Source organism: Schistocerca serialis, chromosome 4, assembly GCF_023864345.2.
Source record: "Schistocerca serialis cubense isolate TAMUIC-IGC-003099 chromosome 4, iqSchSeri2.2, whole genome shotgun sequence".
Taxonomy (NCBI): domain Eukaryota; kingdom Metazoa; phylum Arthropoda; class Insecta; order Orthoptera; family Acrididae; genus Schistocerca; species Schistocerca serialis.
The window spans coordinates 347699219-347721566 of record NC_064641.1 but is presented as its reverse complement, the minus strand read 5'-3'; the positions used below and the strand labels follow the sequence as shown (position 1 = coordinate 347721566).

At 41.2% G+C, this 22348-nt stretch overlaps 1 protein-coding gene across 2 annotated transcripts in view; it reads left to right on the top strand.

Moving 5' to 3' along the window:
* LOC126474115 (juvenile hormone esterase-like) overlaps positions 1-10291 on the top strand; it is a 105816-nt gene extending 95525 nt beyond the window's left edge. The window contains exons 9-10 of one of the 2 annotated variants that reach the window (XM_050101540.1): positions 5459-5594; positions 9805-10291. In XM_050101540.1, the coding sequence (XP_049957497.1) occupies positions 5459-5594; positions 9805-9991 (323 nt within the window). In that variant the 3' untranslated portion in view covers positions 9992-10291. Of the gene's footprint in view, positions 1-5458; positions 5599-9804 lie in introns of both variants that reach the window. The other variant, XM_050101541.1, reaches the window with a different exon arrangement.
* Positions 10292-22348: the final 12057 nt, after the last annotated feature.

The window sequence follows — 22348 nt, the reverse complement described above, 5'->3', positions numbered from 1 at the left end:
ACTGCTTGAGAGGCTCTCGCATTTATAGAAAGCATATAGGGCACCACCGTAAGTCACGTGATGCCCATTGTATGACTATCTCGGGATGGTATCGTCATTATCAACCAAAAATAATCAATTGTCATTCTGTTGGCGCGAAGTCGACACCCATATTTTATCTAACTTCAAAACCATCTTCTTTTCTGTTAAAATTATCATGGTGTTTATGAATCTCTATGACTTCTCTATATTACATGCGTGCATAATAATGCCATGTCCTTGCTAAAACTTTTTCTCACTGAATTTTATTTCATGGTTATCATCTCTTCTTTCTCCTCGGACGATAAAAAACAGTTCTGCAGAACAGAAACTTATCCACCCGAAATATATGGCCTACCAAACATGCATAAGCCAAATGTTCATCTGAGACCGACTGTGAGTGCCGTAGGATCTCTCACTCTTGAAGTTGCCTGATGTCTCCTTATCGCAGCAGTATGTTGGTGGAAGTGACGGTTTCATTAAAAACTCTGTGCATTTTATTTCAAACTAATGGAGATTAACGTGAGCCCTAGTGATATTCTTGTCAGCTTTGATGTAGTGTCCCTGTTTACTATGGTTCCTCTAAACGAAGATATCTCAAACATAGCAGATATTTTTCCGACTGACATCGTGGTTTTATTTAGACATTGCGTTACCCGAACAGTACAATAACGAATTTTATGAACAAATCGACGGGCGGCTATTGGCTTAGTTCAGCTTTTTCCAGCTTTCTCTGGATGTATCTGTAACAAACGGGTGGACGGGACTTTGGGCCACAAGGTATACAGAAAGGACACACACATTGATCGACGCTTCCGCAGGGAATCAAACCATCATCTAGACGAAAAAGAGGCGTCATTAAAACATTGGTGAACAGAGGCAACAAAATCTGCGAACCATTTTATTTGCTAGATGAATGAATTACTTATTACCAGCCTTCAAGAAAAATGAATACGCTAGTAAGGAGAGTGATCGAGCACTCCATCAAAGAAGAGAAGCCGGAAGTTCTCAGCAACAACGACCGCACCTGGAAAAGTCTTTCTACCGTTCATTAATAAAATTAATGATAGCATCGGTAAATTTTTGGCCGACTATGGGGTCGAAACGATTTTTAGGCCGACCAAAAAGATTAATGAATATTTAAGAACAGCAAAAGATGCACAGTATCCCGTAGCAACACACGGGGTATATAGAATTACGTGTAGTTGCCGACAAGTGTATACTGGAAGTACGAAAAGAAGTGTCACCAGCAAAGGCAAACATAAAAAGAACAGCAGCTTAAGACATATCGAAAAAGGATTCCAATGGCTCTGAGAACTATGGGACTTAACATCGGAGGTCATCAGTCTCCTAAAACTTAGAATTACTTAAACCTAACTAACCTAAGGACATCACACACTTCCATGCCCGAGGCAGGATTCGAACCTGCGACCGTAGCAGTCGGGCGGTTCCGGACTGAAGCGCCTAGAACCGCTCGGCCACCGCGGCTGGCTTGGGACATATCGAAAGATCGGCCGTAGGAGAACATGTTTTTCGAGACGGAAACCACCGCACATTTTCAGAAACTTCTTCCTCAAATGATGGGTTATGTTAGATACTAATAGACTTACCTTGGCCAGGAATGTCCTTTTTACCAGTGCTACTCTGCTTTTGATTCCTCTTGCTGCGTCTGCCATTAGATATTTTACTGCCTAGGTAGGCAACTATTTCGTGACATCAATCCTGATGTTAAATTTTTCTCATTTCTGCCGCTTCTCATTATATTCGTTTACCTTCGATTTTCTTTCAGTCGATATTGTGCACTCATTAGAATCTTCATACAACTCAGCAAACCTTGTAAATCTTTTTCACTTCCACTCAATATAGCAATGTCATCAGCGAATCGTATCATTGATATCTTTTCACCCTGAATTTTAAGCCTACTCCTGAACCTTTCTTTTATTTCCTTCATTGCTTCTTCGATATACTGATTGAACAGTAAGGATGAAGGGCTACATCCCTGTCTTGCACTCTTTTAAATCCGAGCACTTGGTTCTTGGTCGTCCACTCTTATTATTCCCTCTTAGCATTTGTACATATTGTATTTTATCCGTCTCTCCCTATAGCTTAACCCTATTTTTCTCACTATTCCGAACATCTTGCACCATTTTACATTATCGAACGCTTTCTCCAGATCAACAAATCCTATGAACGTGTCTTGATTTTTCTTTAGTCTTACGTCCATATCTGGCGCAACGTCAGAATTGCCTCTCTGGTGCCCTTGACATTTCTAAATCCAAACTGATCGTCATTTAACACATCCTTAATTTTCTTTACCATTCTTCTGTACATTATTCTTGTGAGCAACGTGGATTTATGAGCTGTTAGGCTGATTGTGGTATAATTGTAGCACTTTTCATCCCTTGCAGTCTTCGGAATTGTCTGGATGATATTTTTCCGAAAGTCAAATGCTATGTCTTCAGACTCATACATTCTACACTAACGTAATAGTCGTTTTGTTGCCACTTCTCCCAATGATTTCAGAAATTCTTATGGAATGTTATCTATCCCTTCTGTTTTAATTGATGTTAAGTTGAATTCTGATTCTAATGCTGTATCCCCCTTCTACTCGTAAATCGATTCCTGTTTCTTCTTTATCACACCAGGGAAATCTTCCCCTCCATAGAGGCCTTCTGTGTACTCTTTCCACCTATCCGCTCTCTCCTCTGCATTTAACAGTTTTTTTTGATGAATCAGTCCTTTTGACAATCATTTATTTTTCTAATTCTTCACATTTTTCATGCAGCCATTTCATATCAGCTTCCCCGCACTTCCTCTTACTTAGTTCTTCAATGACTTGTATTTTTGTATTCTTGAATTTCCGTGAATATTTTTGTACTTCTTCTCTCATCGATCAGCTGAAGTATTTGTTACGTTACCCACGGTTTCTTCGCAGTTACCTTCTTTGTACATAGGTTTTTTCCAGTTTCGGTGATTACCATTTTCGAGATATCCATGCCTCTTGAACTGTACTGCCTGCTGAGCAATTTTTTATTGTTGTATCTATCCTGAGAGAACTTCCAGCGTATCCCGTCTTTGCTTGGTACTTCCCTATCCCGCTTCTTTGCATATTGATTCTTCCCGACTAATCTCTAAGGCGCTGCATTAATGGACTGTGCGGCTGGTGCCTGCGGAGGTTCGAGTCCTCCCTCGGGCATGGTGTATTTGTCCTTAGGATAATTTAGGTTAAGTAGTGTGTAAGCTTAGGGACTGATGACCTTAGCAGTTAAGTCCCACACGATTTCACACACATTTGAACATTTTTTGAATCTCTTAAACTACAGCCTACTCCTCATCACCATTACATTGTGATACGAGTCTACATCTGCTCTTGTGTACGTCTTGCAATCCAGTATCTGATGTCTGAATCTCTGTCTGACCATGTTATAATATAACCGAAATCTTCCGTATCATCCGGTCTTTTCCAATTATACCTCCTTCTCTTGTTGTTTCTTGAACTCAGTATCTTCTACTACTAGCTGAAAATTATTACAGAACTCAGTTAGCCTCTCCCCTCTCTCATATCTTGTCCCAAGCCCATATTCTCCTATAACCATTTTTTATGCTCTTTCCACTACAATTGCATTTCATTCCCCAATGATTATTAGATTTTTATCTCCCCCGCTTTCAGTATCCTCAAATACTTTCTCCATCTCTTCATCTTCAGCTGGCGATATCAGCATGTGTGCCTGAACTATCGTTGTCCATACTGGTTTGCTGTCGATTCTGATAAGAACCCTCTCAATGAACTGTTAGCAGTAACACACCCTCAGCCCTGCCTTTCATTTCGTCACGAATCCTTTTCCCGTTACACCATTTTCTGTTGCTGTTGGTATTACCCCATACTCATCCGACCAGAAATCCTTGTCTTCTTTCCATTCCATTTCACTGACCACTACTATATCTAGATTGAGCCTTTGCATTTCCTTTTTCAGATTTTCTAACTTCCCTAGCACGTTCAAGTTTCTGATGTTCGATGACCTGACTCGTAGAACGTTATCCTTTCGTTGGTTGGTCATGCTTTTTCTCATGGTCACCTCCCCCTTGGCAGTCCCCTCCCGGAGATTCGAAGGGGAGGCTATTCCGAAATCCTCTGCCAATGGAGACATCATCATGACACTTTTTCAATTGCAGACCACATGTCGTGTGCATAAACATTATGTATCTTTAACACAGTGGTTTCCATTGTGCCGGCCGGTGTGGCCGAGCGGTTCTGGGCGCTTCAGTCTGGAACCGCGCGACCGCTACGGTGGCAGGTTCGAATCCTGCATCGGGCATGGATGTGTGTGATGTCGTTAGGTCAGTTAGGCTTAAGTAGTTCTAAGTTCTAGGGGACTGATGACCTCAGATGTTAAGTCCCATAATGCCCAGAGCCATTTTTGGCTTCTATTGCCTTTTACATCCTTATGCCGTTGATCATTGCTGATTCTTCTGCCTTTAGGGACAGTTTCTCACCCCAAGGACAAGCTAGTGACCTGAACCTCTGTCTGCTCCTCCGCCTTATTTCACAAGGCCGTTGGCAGGACGGTGTGACTTCTTATGCCAGAAGGTTTCGGCCTCCAATGCTGATTATTAATCAAAATCTAATCAGTGATGGATTTGGAACTAGGGACCCAGGACGTTTTGATTACTTATCAAAAACGTTACCCCTGGACCACGGGTGCAACAGAGATACGTGAATACCATAATAACTTTAACAGACAATAAGAAGTTTTGAAGTTAGATGAAATATGTATGTTGACTTTGCACCAACAATTGATTCTTCATAATCGAGTGTACAGCTAGTTATTCAGTCGGCATTATGTGAGTTATGGTGCTTCTCTAAGTGTGCTCTATAAATGCGAGAGCCCGTGAAGCCTATGTAGAGACAGTAGCTGTTTTACCTCTGAAGACTTCTCCCGCAGTAGGAGACAAAACGTTAGGCAGCAGTTTTATACGGCACGGAAGTATTAACTAAAGATTAAATGAAAAGTGTTAGCATTACATTATAGTCAGTGGCAGAACAGCACGTGAATTCTGTTAAGTGAAGCAACACAGTAATAAAGGTGATGGATACACCAAAGTGTCAAATTCATAACTAAGTACAAATAAAGGTAATGACTCCACCAAAGTATCAAATTAATAACGAAATATAACGAATTTTTGAACAGTTCTTCACATTTAAGAATGACTAGATGGAAAGCTGATGGTCTGTACAGAGTTGAACAAGGTGTGACACCACTCACAAAAAGCATTTCCCAGAGGATTATAATCGATTCCACTCTACTGTTATTTAACGTGCAGCATTTTCATCAGCGTTATCGTAAACACTTCAAAGACTAGCAGGCACGCCTGAATGTAATTCCAGATTTAAAAATTGAAGTATAAATCTTCTGTGACAGAGTGACCTTCTATGTTTCAGGTGTGTCCCATGCGGACGATTTATTTTACTTATTTTCGAACAACCCTTACTATCCAACATCTGGTGACATGCCCGAGAAAGATTATGAAGTCGTTAAAGCCATGACAAAGCTCTGGACAAACTTCGCTAAAACCGGGTGAGTACGTATCAGACGGAATAAATAAAATTTATCAAAAGGATATATCGTTCCAACAGAGTGTGTTTCATCTTGAAATTGGCTGTCAGAGCGACTATACATAATGTAATGGACATTCTCCATATTTCTTACAGTGGTTATTCAGAACAACAAACTTCGGTTTACCTCGCGACTGACAGTGGGAAACTGCGTGTTTGGACTTTGAACGATTGCTGTTGACTTTCGTGAATCAATATGCTGTCAGAATGCCAGATCGACGTATGACCTTTGCCTAAGGCAGCCTTCGACCATGAAATCCAATAAAAGAATGTAGCGCCGAATGTAATAAGGCTTATTAAAATGTGTGTCCGAGTTTGAACCTCGTTGGCTGCGGTCGTTCCCAGTAAGGCGGCCAGACACCAGTGGCACTCACAAAGTATTATTCTGCTATTTCCTGGAAATAGCTTCACTGGTGGGTCAGAAATGCGTGATGGAAAAAATTCTTCAATCCAAACTGGCTAAGATTTCCTAACAAATTGTTTATTTCATATATGTTTAAATGCGATGAGTGTAACGACTTATTGAAGTGCGACTCCTTCAAGAACTTACACAGTTTTGAACATCACACTGCTGTTCATAGCTAGCAACCACGAACCTACTGTGGAAAACATATTTTCTTGAACTCTTATAGGTATTTTGCAAGTCTCCAGAGTTGTACTAAATGTTTCAAAAAACGTTTTTTTAGCGACTAATGAGCTGAACATCTCCAGCACAGGTCATGCCTCCATTGGCTTATACAATAGACTAACTCTGAAAAATGTCCACTGCCCTTGTGTAGCTGTCATTCTGCAGTTAAAAAACACACAGACTGTATTTATTGCATATATTACTGCTAAGTGTACATCTTAACTCAACAAGACGTCGGTAAAGATTACAACAAACAACTTTTCAAATCGGGCATGTATATGAAGAACTGTAAACGAGTTTATAAAAATTACACCCAAATGTACGAGTAGTATAGACCCCGCACAATTGAACGTAATATGAAGACAGTATGACTTTCTCAGATCCTTACCTAATTTTTCCTAGTGGATGAGTAACTGCAATTTATTACTTAATATGTGTTTACTTTTCACGTAAATCTGTCTTGTAAGACTGGATGTAGGTATAAACTTCCTTAATAACTAATTTAATGCTATTTTGATATTTTAATGAGTGTTCGCAAAAAGACCGTAGTAGTATCCTCTGTAATGTACTGCATTCTAATTAAACTTTTCTGGCACATGTTTTCGTGTTCGACGTTTTACACGCGCTAATACCTAATTAAATATTATTTAAATTGTTTATCATTTGAAATTCGCGATTCATCTGAGCCCATCCCTCTGATAATGTGAATTTTGATGTATATACCTTTGTTTCGTTTTGACTACTACTATCTTGTTTCGCTTACCTCATAAATCCTTCAGAATTTTTCCAATAGTTTTCGGTATTTATACATACTTTCGAGAACTTGTTTATTTACTTAAATGGGTTTAATAATTAGTTCTGTGCTAAATGTATGGGATTTAAAGCGACGATGCACAACCGATGCCTCAGATGTCTCAACGAGTCAAGTCAATAAATTAGGTTGTGCAGTGCCACACCAATAGTGGTCAATAAATCCGCTGGTGTTCTCGTAAGCTATCCTTACATGTTGACACAATAAAAGAATGAACCTGCAAGCTTGCATCCTAAACTTTGTCAGCCACATCCTATAGATGACCAACAGGTACAAAGTTAATTTGCATAGAGTTTATGGGTTAAAATGAGATTCGACCTGCAGGAGAAAGCCGAAGTTGAGAATACATTTACTACAAGTAGTAACTCAAGCAATAGCTTTAGTAGTTGACATCACATGAATGTAAACATAATTTCCACTACTAAAAATTTTGCAATGAATATTAGTGATTTTCTGGCAACAGCAGTCACTGTTCTCCCTCTGTACCATTTTTACTCCCCAAACTAACCTCGGATATCAAATTAACGATCCCTTTATGCCACAGAAACTGTCCTAACGACCTAACCTTCTTGTACTCAAGTTTTCCCGTTAATTTCTTTTCCCTCAACTCCATACAGTGCTTCTTTATTAATTATTCTCTTTACCCATTACTATTCAACTATCTTCTGTAACACCTCATTTCTAAAGCTTCTTTATTTCTCCAGAATGATGTTTTCACTCTGCAACTGATGTGAAACTTCCTGGCAGATGAAAACTGGCCGGCCGTGGTGGTCTAGCGGTTCTAGGCGCTCAGTCCGGACCCGCGCGACTGCTACTGTCGCAGGTTCGAATCCTGCCTCGGGCATGGATGTGTGTGATGTCCTTAGGTTAGTTAGGTTTAAATAGTTCTAAGTTCTAGGGTACTCATGACCACAGTCCCATAGTGCTCAAAGCCATTTGAACCATTTTTTTGAAAACTGTGTGCCGGAGCGAGACTCGAACTCGGAACCTTTGCTCTGCCATCTGAGCTACCCAAGCACGACTCACGACCGCTCCTGACAGATTCACTTCCACCAGTATCTCGTCTCCTACCTTCCAGACTTCACAGAAGCTCTCCTGCGAAACTTGCACACAGTTTTAATGTGCCAGGAAGTAAAGGCTGCTGATCCCCTTTAGAGACTATAAGTGGTCTGCCCACTATCAGTATCGTTTACGTTTGCAAGTTATTCATCCCACAGTGGCATGGTCTGTGGCCCTTTGGGAGAGGAGATGGGCTGTCGGGGAGGGGGTAGAGAATTTTTTGCTATACAAACAATTACTGACGAGCGGGTAAAGAAAACTCTTGTGTTCTTGACCAACACTTTCTGTAATGTAAGCTTCCATCCATTTCATGTGTGGCAAAGATAATTCGTGAAATATGACACTTCGTTTTATTTTTCACATTTCCTAAATTATTGTTATTCTGATAATTTTTCTCTGATACTAACTACCCAGTGGTGTCGCCCTGAAGAATCGTTTCAATAAGTATCCTGTTCATCTTCTTCGGGTGAAGTGCCTCATATTTTGACAACGTGATGGTTAACAGATTGTATGGGTTACATCTGATTGATCAGGTGCGTGCCTTTATAAGTGTGGAGGAGGGGAACGCATTTGGAGAGGGGGCAGGGTGGAGGAACAATTCTGTTCGGCGCCTCAAGACACAGGTATGACTCTGAGCAGAAACAACTTCGACTCAAGGACATATGTTCATTTTTTTATACCAAAGTAAACGTGTATTTACCAAACATGACGCGCTCCCACTACTATTTACTGATTCCACGTCTGGCATTTCGTGGGGAGCAAATATTTTTCTTAATTTATTGCAAAAATTTGAGCTTGATGTCCTGCAATATATGTTGATCACATAAATTCAGTCACTTGAAAATGGCATAAATGGACGCTACCTGTGTCGTAATTAAATAAACAATAATACAGTCAAACGGCAGTGTGCTCATTTAAAAATTTAGAAACAATTTCTGTGCCGTGTGAGTGGGGACTCTGTGAGCAACGAGATAGGCAAATAAAACTAACGGTACATGTGGATAACCACGACAATTATAATCAACACGAATTACACGTTATGCTGCGTTAAAAGAAATTCGTTAGGTAGCTCCACGCTAAGATCTAGGCAAGCAATGAAGACAGTGTACTCAAGTATCTGAAGGACGCCATGTTCGGAGACCTCACTACCGGCTACCATATTATCTATTAATATGCTGTATTCCAAAGTAATGTGAAGCGTTCGCCCGATTCTCCATCGGAAACGGAGGAACAGGGTCATAATCGATAAAGGAGCAGTTCTTTCACCAATAAGACCTCTTGCCTGATGAGACGTTGCTTAAATAGGATTCTTTTATCTGGTTAAATAACCTGATAGAATCCGTGTAACTTTACGAGAAAGTCTTCACACTCTTGAAATCGTTATTATGTTTCCATATCGTCTCACAGCACTTGGAAGTAAGACAGTGAACTGGAGATAAAAGTATCAAGAATCCGCCCTCAGTAACTGGATTCTGTAACGATGAATCCGTATAGTACTACAGTGAAAACAAAAAAAAATCATTTTTCAAAATTTTATTGAATTATTATAGTTTTGACATTACTGTAGTTTCCTGAAACTGTTCCTGTACATTTCACTATAATTATATGATACACCTTCGAACCACCCTCTACTATAAAACATTATTTACCAATGAAGCTCTTCAAACTTTTCAGAAATCCAACACCGGACAGCGATCCTGTGCACTGGCCCCGGGTAACTTCAGATGATGGGTTGGAGTACCTGGATATAGGAGAACAGCTGGAAGTGAAGGAAGGTCTCTTCCAGCAGCGGACAGATTTCTGGAGGTCGCTGCCTCTCCGGGAGACGAAACGATCGAGTGCTGTCAAGGAAGAACTCTAAAGTTGGTTCAAATGGGCATTATGTATTAATGTTTATTGAAGAAACTACGAAACATTTCGGTTCACATAACACTAAATGCGATATTCAACGATTGTTAATCGAGTTCTACTTTCTAAAAAATTATTTGTATTGAACGAAAACGTTTATGGAAGAGTATTCAAAGTATTTGTATTCTTTTTAAGTATTAAGTTCCACTCTGAGTGCAAAAGGCACTATTGTGTATATAGGTTTTTAGTTGTGGAAGAGTTTGTGATTATCTACCAAAAGGAAATAAACGGTTTCGAAGCTGTCACTTTCTAAGTTTGTTAGAACGCTTGAATAACAATGCAGCTTGTATCTAGTAGATGTAAATTGTATTGGTGACTCTGGCTTAGTTTGTTCACTTTTGTGACGAAGCTCTATGACGTAAAACAAGTGACAAGCGCAACGCCCTTTCCTCCCACCCTCCCCTCTTTCATCTCTCCCCCTCCACTCACTCCTCCCCTATGTGAGTTGGCTTCCACCTCCGCTCACTAAATAAGTGCTCAAGCTGTTTAATAACTGTACTAGACTGGTGTTGGGACAAGAGCAGCTAAAGACGTGGACCGATTGAACTTTTTAAATGTAAATTTCTTCTCACAGTCTAGTAATCGCTCTGTGCTATGTAAGTAGTCAAACTTCTCTGAATTGTGCTTCGAATGACTGTAGGTTTAAGTTTTACAATAAACTAATAAGGGATAACCCAAAATCTATGACAATGCCACGCCGATGGCGGATCGGTGCCACGTCGAAATATGGTGTCTATCCCAGAAAAGGATGATAATATCAGGATGGCAAAAGACGAAAGCGATCAGCCAGGCATCTCCTAGCTACCCTTAAAGAAAATGAAGGCCGCGCCCTTGGTTATTTGGCTCTGAGCACTATGGGACTTAACATCTGAGGTCATAAGTCCCGTAGAACTTAGAACTACTTAAACCTATCTAACCTAAGGACATCACACACATCCATGCCCGAGGCAGGATTCGAACCTGTGACCGTAGCAGTAGCGCGGTGCCGGACTGAAGCGCCTAGAGCCGCTCGCCCACCACGGCCGGCTCTCGGTTATTTGTACAGATTATGTAAACGTTAACATGTGGTTTCTTTGGTCCGGAATCATTACACAAAATTTTACACACAAAGAATAGTTTATAGAAAGTCGTGTTACAATGCCCCCTGAATGAATACGAAGAAATTTGTTGCTTTACTGTGAGTAGTCATTCAGCACACAGGAAAGAAAAAATTAGTATATACATTTTTACATGTTTTACGAGAACGGACTAATAAATGGATGATTGATTAGTTATCAAGTTCTGGCAGTGGCTTTTTCCTATGTACACGCCAGCATGACATGTGAGCAACGCTATTGTTGTCTGGGTGAGAGTAGAGATCAGAAACATGTTACTTCGTGTACGTGACCTAAAATACACTCCTGGAAATGGAAAAAAGAACACATTGACACCGGTGTGTCAGACCCACCATACTTGCTCCGGACACTGCGAGAGGGCTGTACAAGCAATGATCACACGCACGGCACAGCGGACACACCAGGAACCGCGGTGTTGGCCGTCGAATGGCGCTAGCTGCGCAGCATTTGTGCACCGCCGCCGTCAGTGTCAGCCAGTTTGCCGTGGCATACGGAGCTCCATCGCAGTCTTTAACACAGGTAGCATGCCGCGACAGCGTGGACGTGAACCGTATGTGCAGTTGACGGACTTTGAGCGAGGGCGTATAGTGGGCATGCGGGAGGCCGGGTGGACGTACCGCCGAATTGCTCAACACGTGGGGCGTGAGGTCTCCACAGTACATCGATGTTGTCGCCAGTGGTCGGCGGAAGGTGCACGTGCCCGTCGACCTGGGACCGGACCGCAGCGACGCACGGATGCACGCCAAGACCGTAGGATCCTTCGCAGTGCCGTAGGGGACCGCACCGCCACTTCCCAGCAAATTAGGGACACTGTTGCTCCTGGGGTATCGGCGAGGACCATTCGCAACCGTCTCCATGAACCTGGGCTACGGTCCCGCACACCGTTAGGCTGTCTTCCGCTCACGCCCCAACATCGTGCAGCCCGCCTCCAGTGGTGTCGCGACAGGCGTGAATGGAGGGACGAATGGAGACGTGTCGTCTTCAGCGATGAGAGTCGCTTCTGCCTTGGTACCAATGATGGTCGTATGCGTGTTTGGCGCCGTGCAGGTGAGCGCCACAATCAGGACTGCATACGACCGATGCACACAGGGCCAACACCCGGCATCATGGTGTGGGGAGCGATCTCCTACACTGGCGGTACACCACTGGGTGATCGTCGAGGGGACACTGAATAGTGCACGGTACATCCAAACCGTCATCGAACCCATCGTTCTACCATTCCTAGACCGGCAAGGGAACTTGCTGTTCCAACAGGACAATGCACGTCCGCATGTATCCCGTGCCACCCAACGTGCTCTAGAAGGTGTAAGTCAACTACCCTGGCCAGCAAGATCTCCGGATCTGTCCCCCATTGAGCATGTTTGGGACTGGATGAAGCGTCGTCTCACGCGGTCTGCACGTCCAGCACGAACGCTGGTCCAACTGAGGCGCCAGGTGGAAATGGCATGGCAAGCCGTTCCACAGGACTACATCCAGCATGTCTACGATCGTCTCCATGGGAGAATAGCAGGCTGCATTGCTGCGAAAGGTGGATATACACTGTACTAGTGCCGACATTGTGCATGCTCTGTTGCCTGTGTCTATGTGCCTGTGGTTCTGTCAGTGTGATCATGTGATGTATCTGACCCCAGGAATGTGTCAATAAAGTTTCCCCTTCCTGGGACAATGAATTCACGGTGTTCTTATTTCAATTTCCAGGAGTGTATGTTGCAGGTAAAGTGGAGGAGTAACGTCAAATGTGGGTTGCACGTCGTTACCTGGCGGCGAAAAGCCAGCCAGTGCGATCTTCCCTACTACGCTCCGCGGTCGATGTACACTTCACTCTCTTATTGCTTCACGCCAGTGTCCGCTCACGTTCACGCAGCAACGCTGAGGCTCTGGATTCGTGAAACACTTCTGCCATGCTATCAGGCTCTTTAAAAATATTCACTACTACGTGCATAGATAAAATATATAAATAAATGAATATGTAATATATAAAGTTTAAATTTCTTTGATACTGACAAATAGTAACATGAGCTCAGATCGTTCACACTGTGTACAACAGAAATTATTCCTTTTCGCTAGGTTTTAGGTAACAGCATAGACTTGAATACTGCCCAAGTTAGGTAAAGCTAAAAGTTCGTTTCCTTCCTTTCTTTCCATCATTATACTTCACTGCATATTTACAAAGATCAAAAGTTGATGACATCGCACGAATATTATCATGTTCATGTTTTGTTTTCGCATACATGTCTTAGTGTGTACATTTGAATGTTCGATAACGAGCGTCGCACAACCTTTTGGCCAAAATCACATTTTACTGAAGGTGCACCAGCGCCTTAGTTCAGACACACGTTGGACATCGTGCTTATGTGATGCGAAGTTCTCTCAGGAAGCGATTACGTTGGAGACGCGTTTTGAGATCCTGAGCAGTGGAATCCACCAACATTCCTTCGGTAGCACGCGCCGTCTTGAAGGAAGCCGCTTCCCCAGTTTTCCCACACCTTCGTATCCAGCATATGTGCTGCTTAGTTGTCCTAGTGTCCCAGTGGCATCCTGCCAGGGACCGGGATTACACAACACGATTGTTCACAGTTTATTACATACACATCATTAGTTTGGTTTCACTAGAATAGAGAGGCTTATTTACGATAGGCTTTTAAATTTACAGAATCTCTGTCCACATCATTTTTTTTTACTTGTCACATATTTTTACACGTTTTACTTAGCCTTATATAAAATATGATTTTATAATCTGTGTTTATAATTCATATAACATGAAGTTAATTTTTCATTTACTTATAGAAAAGTCAAGTCAGAGGACAGTCACTACAGGACGTCTACACTTAAGGTACGTGAGTGCAAAATAAGGAAGGACCTAATATTAGAAACGATTCAAGCACAAAAGAAACAGATGGGAAAAATAACTTCTAGTTGCAAGTTTCGTGTCAGCAGTACACTGCCATTCATGTCGCTTAGTAGTGTTTTGTGTGAATGTACTACTGACGTTTACTTTGCGAACAGGTTAGTACGTTACATATACGTGTGCCTTCGTGTTGTGTTTAGCTGATACATGATACACAGTGCAGAGTATCTGTATAATGTTTCCACTTATTATTTCGAGACATTTCTCTGGCATTTTACTCTTCAATCAGTTTTATAAGTTTATGACCATCTTTTACTCTCTCCACGACCTAAATTTCATATTGCATTAAACACAGCTGGCTGCGCTGGATTAGCAGAGCGGTCTACGGCGGTGCAGTCATGGACTGTGCGGCTGGTCTCGGCGGAGGTTCGAGTCCTCCCTCGGGCATGGGTGTGTATTTGTCCTTAGGATAATTTAGGTTAAGTAATGTGTAAGCTTAGGGACTGATGACCTTATCACTTACGTCCCATAAGATTTCACACACATTTGAAACATAGCTGGTATTCAGCGATATGTAAATCAGATACACCTTTGCACACAGAGAAAACGACGAGTAAAAATACTTATCATCATTAAAACATAGAAAATCAAATTAATACGTGTGTCCATATGCGAACGAATAAATACAGTTTCAGCTAGTTCAGATCCTTATCACTAATACATACACTTGTTGCAAATATAATGCTCATTCCAAATAAAGTCAGGATACGTGGTGTTTCACACGTTTTAGGTCATTCGGCTATCAGTGCAACGAATATTCTCGTACTTACCGTTCATAATGTTCATTTACTGGTTTTGTGTATGTTGAAACTTCTTCAAATATTTGAGGGGGTACAAATCTTGTATTTTATTGATTCAAGATTTATGAGTAAATATTAACCTGGGTGTGGAATGCGAATGATGATATATGGTCCTTCGTAAAATAACGCCAACTTGTTTTTTTGTTTGAGCTGCAAAGATTTGCACTGAGTCCTGGATAAGAATAATTTCCTTCTTCATAATTTAGCGTCTTTCTGCGGTTCTTGTCAAACTGTGATTTTCTAAGATGCGCTTGACAAGTGAGTGCAACTATTACGTATCTTACCTTTTCTTCTCAGAAGTCTGCTTTTCCAGGAAATTTCGGAAGTGGGCCTACCTACTAGTTGCCTTCTTTGACATTCAACATCTAGTCTGCAGGAGTGTGCTGGCATTGTAGGGAGCGTGCAGTTCGGACAAAAGCTCTTCTGCAACTTCCAGTAACCACCACATGCTTCATCACCTTAGTTCCGTATGGTATCCATACTTCTAGCATGTCAGAAAGAGGTTCTTTGTAAGCATATTGTGAGGATAGATAACCTCTATAGTGCAACCTCTTAGCCTACTTATAAAAGTTACCTGTAGGTGGCAGTATACAGAATTTAGACTTGCTCAGCAATTTGTACTCCTCCCTTCCCCGCCTGTCCCTCCCCCCCAATTCCACGGCATCTTCGTAAGGCGCACGTATCGTGGGACGTAGACCAGAGGTGGATTACAGTTAAGGCTAACTTGGCAAATGAAGTACTATAATTGCTTAGAATGCTATCTTTACAAGTTTTGTCGTTCCACTGCTCTGTACAGTGACCGGGTGGCGTTGCAATGGAGGTTTAAAGTGAGAGGGAAAGGTACAAGTTCTCATCGTTCACGTGACGAGCAGCATGAATCCACTTATTTCCAACTCTTGTACAATAGGTGTTAATACAGGTTCACTACGCTAAAAATATAGTTACTAGGAAACCTCTGACATTTTCATAACTAGCAAACGTAAGTGGCTGATCCAGAACGTAGAATTAAGTGTTTTCAGATAACAGATGATGAAATCCTTCAAAGGAAGTAAGTTCCTAGTAGGTAACAAGAAATCTGTGGTACAATGTTACTAATACAATGGACGTTCACCAAGGAGCTCAAACAGTAACACTGACAGTAAAATGACAGTAAAACTGAATAATGCACTCCAGTGAGAGAAATCTTTCTAATATCAACTAAAGCAAAATAATGCCAAACCCCAGTATTAAGCTCTGTCGCCAAATAGTTTGTTGAAGAAAATATCATGGTAATGTCGAATATATAACGTAAATTTAAATGTCAAATTAGCTTAGTAAAATTGAAACCGTATGCATAATATAACTAAACTAGTCTCCTATTGGTGAAACTTATATCTGCTACACATTTTAAATAGTAGATGTTGAACAAACAAAATGCTTGCAAAATAATATAAAAATTACACTTTCTATGCTCACTGAAAAACACCTACTCTGATTAAACATATTCACGCTAAGAAAACTGACTTGTTCTTGATGACATCCTTTTATATTTAATCATTAGAGGTTTTAAGGAAGTGATTCTCCATGAAACTAATAATGATGGACAATATTTTTTGAGAAACTTCATGGTGTATTTTGTAACTACTAATAGTTACACTAAACGCAGAACATGAATAATAACACGTAATTACGTAGCCTAGGTTCCAGTGCGAACTCCTCGTGCGTAATCCTTGTACAGAGCCGTGTATATCGTCACTAACAAAAATATAATGGGTACACATGCAGTAAAAGGGCTAGCCTACAACCTTCAAAACGAAACTCGAAGTATATTTGTTAAAAAAGCTGATAAAAATCCTCTTAAAGCCATTTTAAGAGACAGTCTTCACTCCTTCCGATCTGGTCATGTAAGCGTAGAAAACTTGTGGAATGATTTCAAAGAGATAGTATCGGCAGCAATTGAGAGACATATACCACATAAATTACTAAGCGATGGTACTGATCCCCCATGGTGCACAAAATGGGTCTAATCGCTGTTGCAGAAGCAGCAAAAAAAGCGTGGCAGATTTAAAAGAACGCAAAATCCCCAAGACTGGCAAAGTATTACGGAAGTTTCAAATATAGCGCGTACTTCAATGCTAGACGCTTTTAATAATTTCCATAACGAAACTTTGTCTCGAAATCTGGCAGAAATCCCAAAGAGATTCTGGTCATACATAAAGCACACATTGGCAAGACGCAATCAATACCTTCATTGAGCGATAACATCGGTGAAGTCACTGATGACAGTGCTACTAAAGCAGAGTCATTAAACACGGTTTTCGGAGACTTCTTCACCAAAGAAGACGAAGTAAATATTGTTAAGCTCTAATCAAGAAAAACTGCCAAGATGAGAATCATAGAAGCAGATATCCTCGGTGTCACAAAGCAGCTTAAATCACTTAAGAAATGCAAGGATTCTGGTCCAGATTGTATAACAGTCAGGTTCCTTTCAGAGTATGCTGATACAATAGCTCCATATTTAGTAATTATATACAACCGCTCGTTCACAGAAAGGTCCGTACCTAAAGAATGGAAAATTGCTCAAGTCACTTCAATACCCAAAAAGGAAAGTAGGAGTAATCCATTGAATTACAGGCCCATATCACTAACGTCGATTTGCAGTAGGGTTTTGGAACATGTACTGTATTCGAACATTATGAAGTACCTCGAAGAAAACGATTTATTGACACATAGTCAGTACGGATTCAGAAAATATCGTTTTTGCGAAACACAAGTAGCTCTTTATAATCATGAAGTAGTGAGTGCTATCGACAGGGGATGTGAAATAGATTCCATATGTTTAGATATCCAGAAGGCTTTCGACACGGTTCCTCACAAGCCTCTTCTAATCAAACTGCGTGCCTATGGAATATCGTCTCAGTTGTGCGACTGGATTCGTGATTTCCTGTCAGAAAGGTCACAGTTCGTAGTAATAGACGGAAAGTCATCGAGCAAAACAGAATTAATATCCGGCGTTCCCCAGGGAAGTGTTATATATCCTCTATTGTTCCTGATCTATATTACCGACATCGGAGAAAATCTCAGCAGCCCTCTTAGATTGTTTGCAGATGATGCTGTTACTTACCGTCTTGTAAAGTCATCAGATGACCAAAACAAATTGAAAACGATTTAGATAAGATATCTGCATGGTGCGAAAACTGGCAATTGACGTTGAATAAAGAAAAGTGTGATTCACATGAGTACTAAAAGAAACCCACTAAATTTCGATTATGCAATAAGTCACACAAATCTGAAGGCTGTAAATTCAATTAAATACTTAGGGACTACAATTTCAAATAACCTAAATTGGAGCGATCACATAGATAATGTTGTAGTTAGATCAAACTAAAGACTGTGATTCACTGGCAAAACACTTAGAACGTGCAACAGGTCTACTAGAAAGACTACTTACAACACGCTTGTCCACCCTATTCTGGAGTGTTGCTGTGCGATGGGGGATCCACATCAGGTGGGACTGACCGATGACATCGAAAAATTACAAAGAAGGGAGGCCCGTTCTGCATTACCGCGTAATAGGGGAGATAGTGTCACAGACATGATACGTGAACTGGAGTGGATATTATTAAAACAAAGGCGTTTTTCGTTGCGACGGGATCTTCTCATGAAATTACAATCACCAGTTTCCTCCTCCGATTGTGAAAACATTCTGTTGGCTCCCACCTACATTGGGAGAAATGATCATCACGATAAAATAAGAGAAATCAGGGCTCGCACAGAAAAATTTAAGTTCTCGTTTTTCCCGCTCGCCGTTTGAGAGTGGAACGGTAGAGAGACAGATTGAACCCTCTGCCAGTCACTTTATTGTGAAAAGCAGAGTAATCAAAATAGATGTAGCTCAAAGAGATTCATCAAGTCCGAACAAGTGTGACCATTAATTTTATCAGGCACTGTACGTCCCGTGTGTTTTGAGTTCCTGGAAATCAGTTAAGGTATAATAATAGTCTACATGAACATTACGAGTGTCCAAGACTTCACCGTAGCTCTCACTGTGTTACACCTAAGAAACAGTGATACGGAGACCAGTGCGATGACGTTTTGGCACTGCTAAAAATAGTATATAGTGCTGTCTAATAACTGTAAGATAAAAAATATAGGTCGTATCAGTTGTAAGAAAACTGAACATTTAAACAAACTATGAAATTGAATTTTCCGAAGCAAACGCTGTTTTTAAATAACAAAGAAATAGTTCTGTATCTGCTAAGCAGAAAAAATTATTAAAAAATTGTATTTTATCCGCAAAACATAGTTATGAGCTACACATCAAATGTACCAGACGGCAGGGGATGAAATAGGGAATGGAGGGAAAGCACAAAAACATTTGCACAAGAACACCACATCTGCTCCCACTGGAAATACGGCCAGTAATTTAGACACAGTACGATAGTGACCGTAATTCTCGTTGAAATTCAACTAGACAAGGCTAGATACGGACTGGTTTGTCGTTTATCGCCTGCGGTAAGTTGATTCATTGATTGAAGCAAATGTCTTTAACGTCAGCTATCGTAGGAGAGTTATGATGATGGCTCAGTTCAAAATAAAGCTCAGGGAAAACCGGTGTGTCGTAACAGGACGTGAGCTGCAACATGCTTAGAAGCTCACCCTCAGATCAGAGATGACATGGGACTTCTGGTCATTCGCTTGATGGTACACGAGCCGCTGTGTAAAAGAGGAAAACGGCAACGGGGTCAAGCCGAGATTTATCGGGTGTTTGGAAACAGTACAGAATGACTCGGACTTTAGAGTAAGGTGGTAGACATGGTGATGATAAGAAATGAGACTCTGCGTTGCCTTACTGGTCTGCCTTTTAGTGCTTCTTCACATGTTTCCAGTGAACAGCCAGAAGATCACAGACTTTAATTTATACCTTCAGTAAGTGTAAAACGTACATGAAGCTTATCAGATGCTCCAAAAAGTTATAAAAATAAAAGGCTCTCTAGCCTATAACATTTTTAAGATTCTGATACTTTTTTGTTATTAGTCGTCAATCTTCTGTCTAGACTGATGCGGCCCACCACGAATCCCTCCCCTGTGCCATACTCTACATTACACTTGCAACCTACGTCCTCAATTATTTTCTGGATATATTCCAATGTCTGTCTTCCTACACAAGTTTAACCTTCTGCATTTCCTTCTAGTACTACGGAAATTATTCCGTGATGTCTTAACTGATGTCCTACCATCCTGCTTTCTTCGTCTCGTTGTTTCTCACAATATATAACGGTTCTCCGGAGAACCTCTTCATTACTTATCTTATCAGTCTACCTAATTTTCACCGTTCTTCTGTAGCATCAAATCTCAAATGCTTCGACGCTCTACTTACTTGTCACAATGAAAATGACATTCTGACATAGGTACAAGGTATATAGGTACAAGTTTAACTCACGTAGTATCTGCTACAGGCTACCGGTCGTGCGAGGCTCCTCGGTCTAGAGTATCTCTAGCTCTGGAATTCTTTTGCTCCCTGGAGTCTTCTGCTCACTAGAATTGCACCTTTGAGGTCCTCTGTATACGTCAATTATGGGTGTCTGTTTGCTTACAGATGGTACATGACAGCGTCGCTTTTTACATCTAGTTCGCAATCTCTGAGCATGAAATCAGAGGTTTCTCAATACGCATGACCTTTTAATGGACTGACGAAACAGGCTTGTACTGTACGTCTATACAGGGTTTATAGCTAATAATCATACTTTGACGATTTTTCTTCTTTTCTGGCAACCTTTCATGTTTTGGTCAATACAGGTGAAATGCATTCAGTTTCACGATAAAGGTTATACTTAGCTTCACTCCAGCGTAGCAAGTCATTATTTTATATCCTGAGTGAACTTTTCCGTCTATATCTACAAAACTGATGAGCTTACCACGTAATACATTTCTGCAATGCTCTCTACATGACTGAAGAAGTGCGTTTTCTATGGCTTCCAAATTCTCAGTTGATGCAATGTATGGCTAGTTGTGCATGCTCGAAATTTTGTTGGATTTGAAATAATAAGACTTCAGCTGATGCGTAATCCATTCGTACGAGGGTTGACTGAAAAGTAATGCCTCCACCTTCGTAACTTTTCAGCAGTTGGCAGCATTGGTATGCGGCAGGTACTGGCTTGTTTCGTAGCCTCTTCTGTACAGCTCCAATCGGAAGCCTCAGCACTGAACTTTTGTGTTGTTACAGCGTGTAAGTATGGAACCCTGCGTAGGTGGTTGGTCAATGCGACTTAAGCAAAGTGCACTCATTGAATTCTTGACAGCAGAAGGTGTCACCCCAAAAGAGATTCATCAGAGAGTGAAAGCAGTTTATGGTGATTGTGTTGATGTGAGTACTGTGCGTCGTTGGGGGAGTAACTTTAAAGATGTTGAGCCGGGAACATCTGACCTGCATGACAAAAAAAGAGTTGGACGTTCTGTGACAGCAACCACGAGTTCCACAACCAAAATATTGACAGACTGATTCAGGACGATCGTCGTATCACTCACAGAGAAACTGCAAGCACAATATGCATTTCACAAGAACGTGTCGGTCACATTATTGCTTTGCTTGGCTATTGGGAGATACGTGGACGTTGGGTACCTCGGATGCTGACTCCTGAAATGAAAGCGCACAGACATGAAATTTGCCAGGAACTCCTCCCGCGTTACGAGAATGAAGATGACGCCTTTCTCCATTCAATTGTGATAGGAGACGAAACGTGGGTACACCATTACGACCTGGAGACGAAACGTCAGTCTGTGGAATATCGACACAAAGACTCGCCCCAGAAAAAGAAATTCAAGACGCAGCCCTCAGCTGGAAAAATCATGGTCACAGTGCTCTGGATGGTGTTATCCATGTCGATTTCTTTGATTGGGGAACAACAGTAAATTCAGAGCATTACATCAGAACGTTGCGATCTCAGAAACGACGGCTAACAAGGGTCCGAAAGGAAAAGGGAAATGTTTTCCTGCAGCTTGACAATGCCAAACCTCACACTTCACGTGCCACCATAGTAGAAATTCGAAGACTGAATCTCACCACCGTACGGCATCCTTCATAAGGTCCAGATTTAGCACCGTCTGACATCCCTCTGTTGCCGATAATGAAAGACGATCTGTAGGGACATCATTATGCTTTTGATGAAAACGTTGAGAGAACTGTGAGACTGTGGTTGCGGAAATAGAGTGTCGACTTCTTCCGTGACGGCTTGAGAAAACTTGTTCATCGTTGCGGAAATGCATCCAGTTGGCTGGTAATTATATGGGAAAGTGAATATTGGTAATTAAAGATCACATTCTAAGGATTATTCCTGCATTTGATTTATTAAAATATTCCCATCCAAACCCATTAACGAAGGTGGAGGAATTTCTTTTCATTCAACCCTCGTATTATAAAAATGAATGTATGTATGTGTATATGTGCATATTTTCCACATCTCTACCTAAACCATTGGGCCGATTTCGACCAAGCTTGATACTCATCT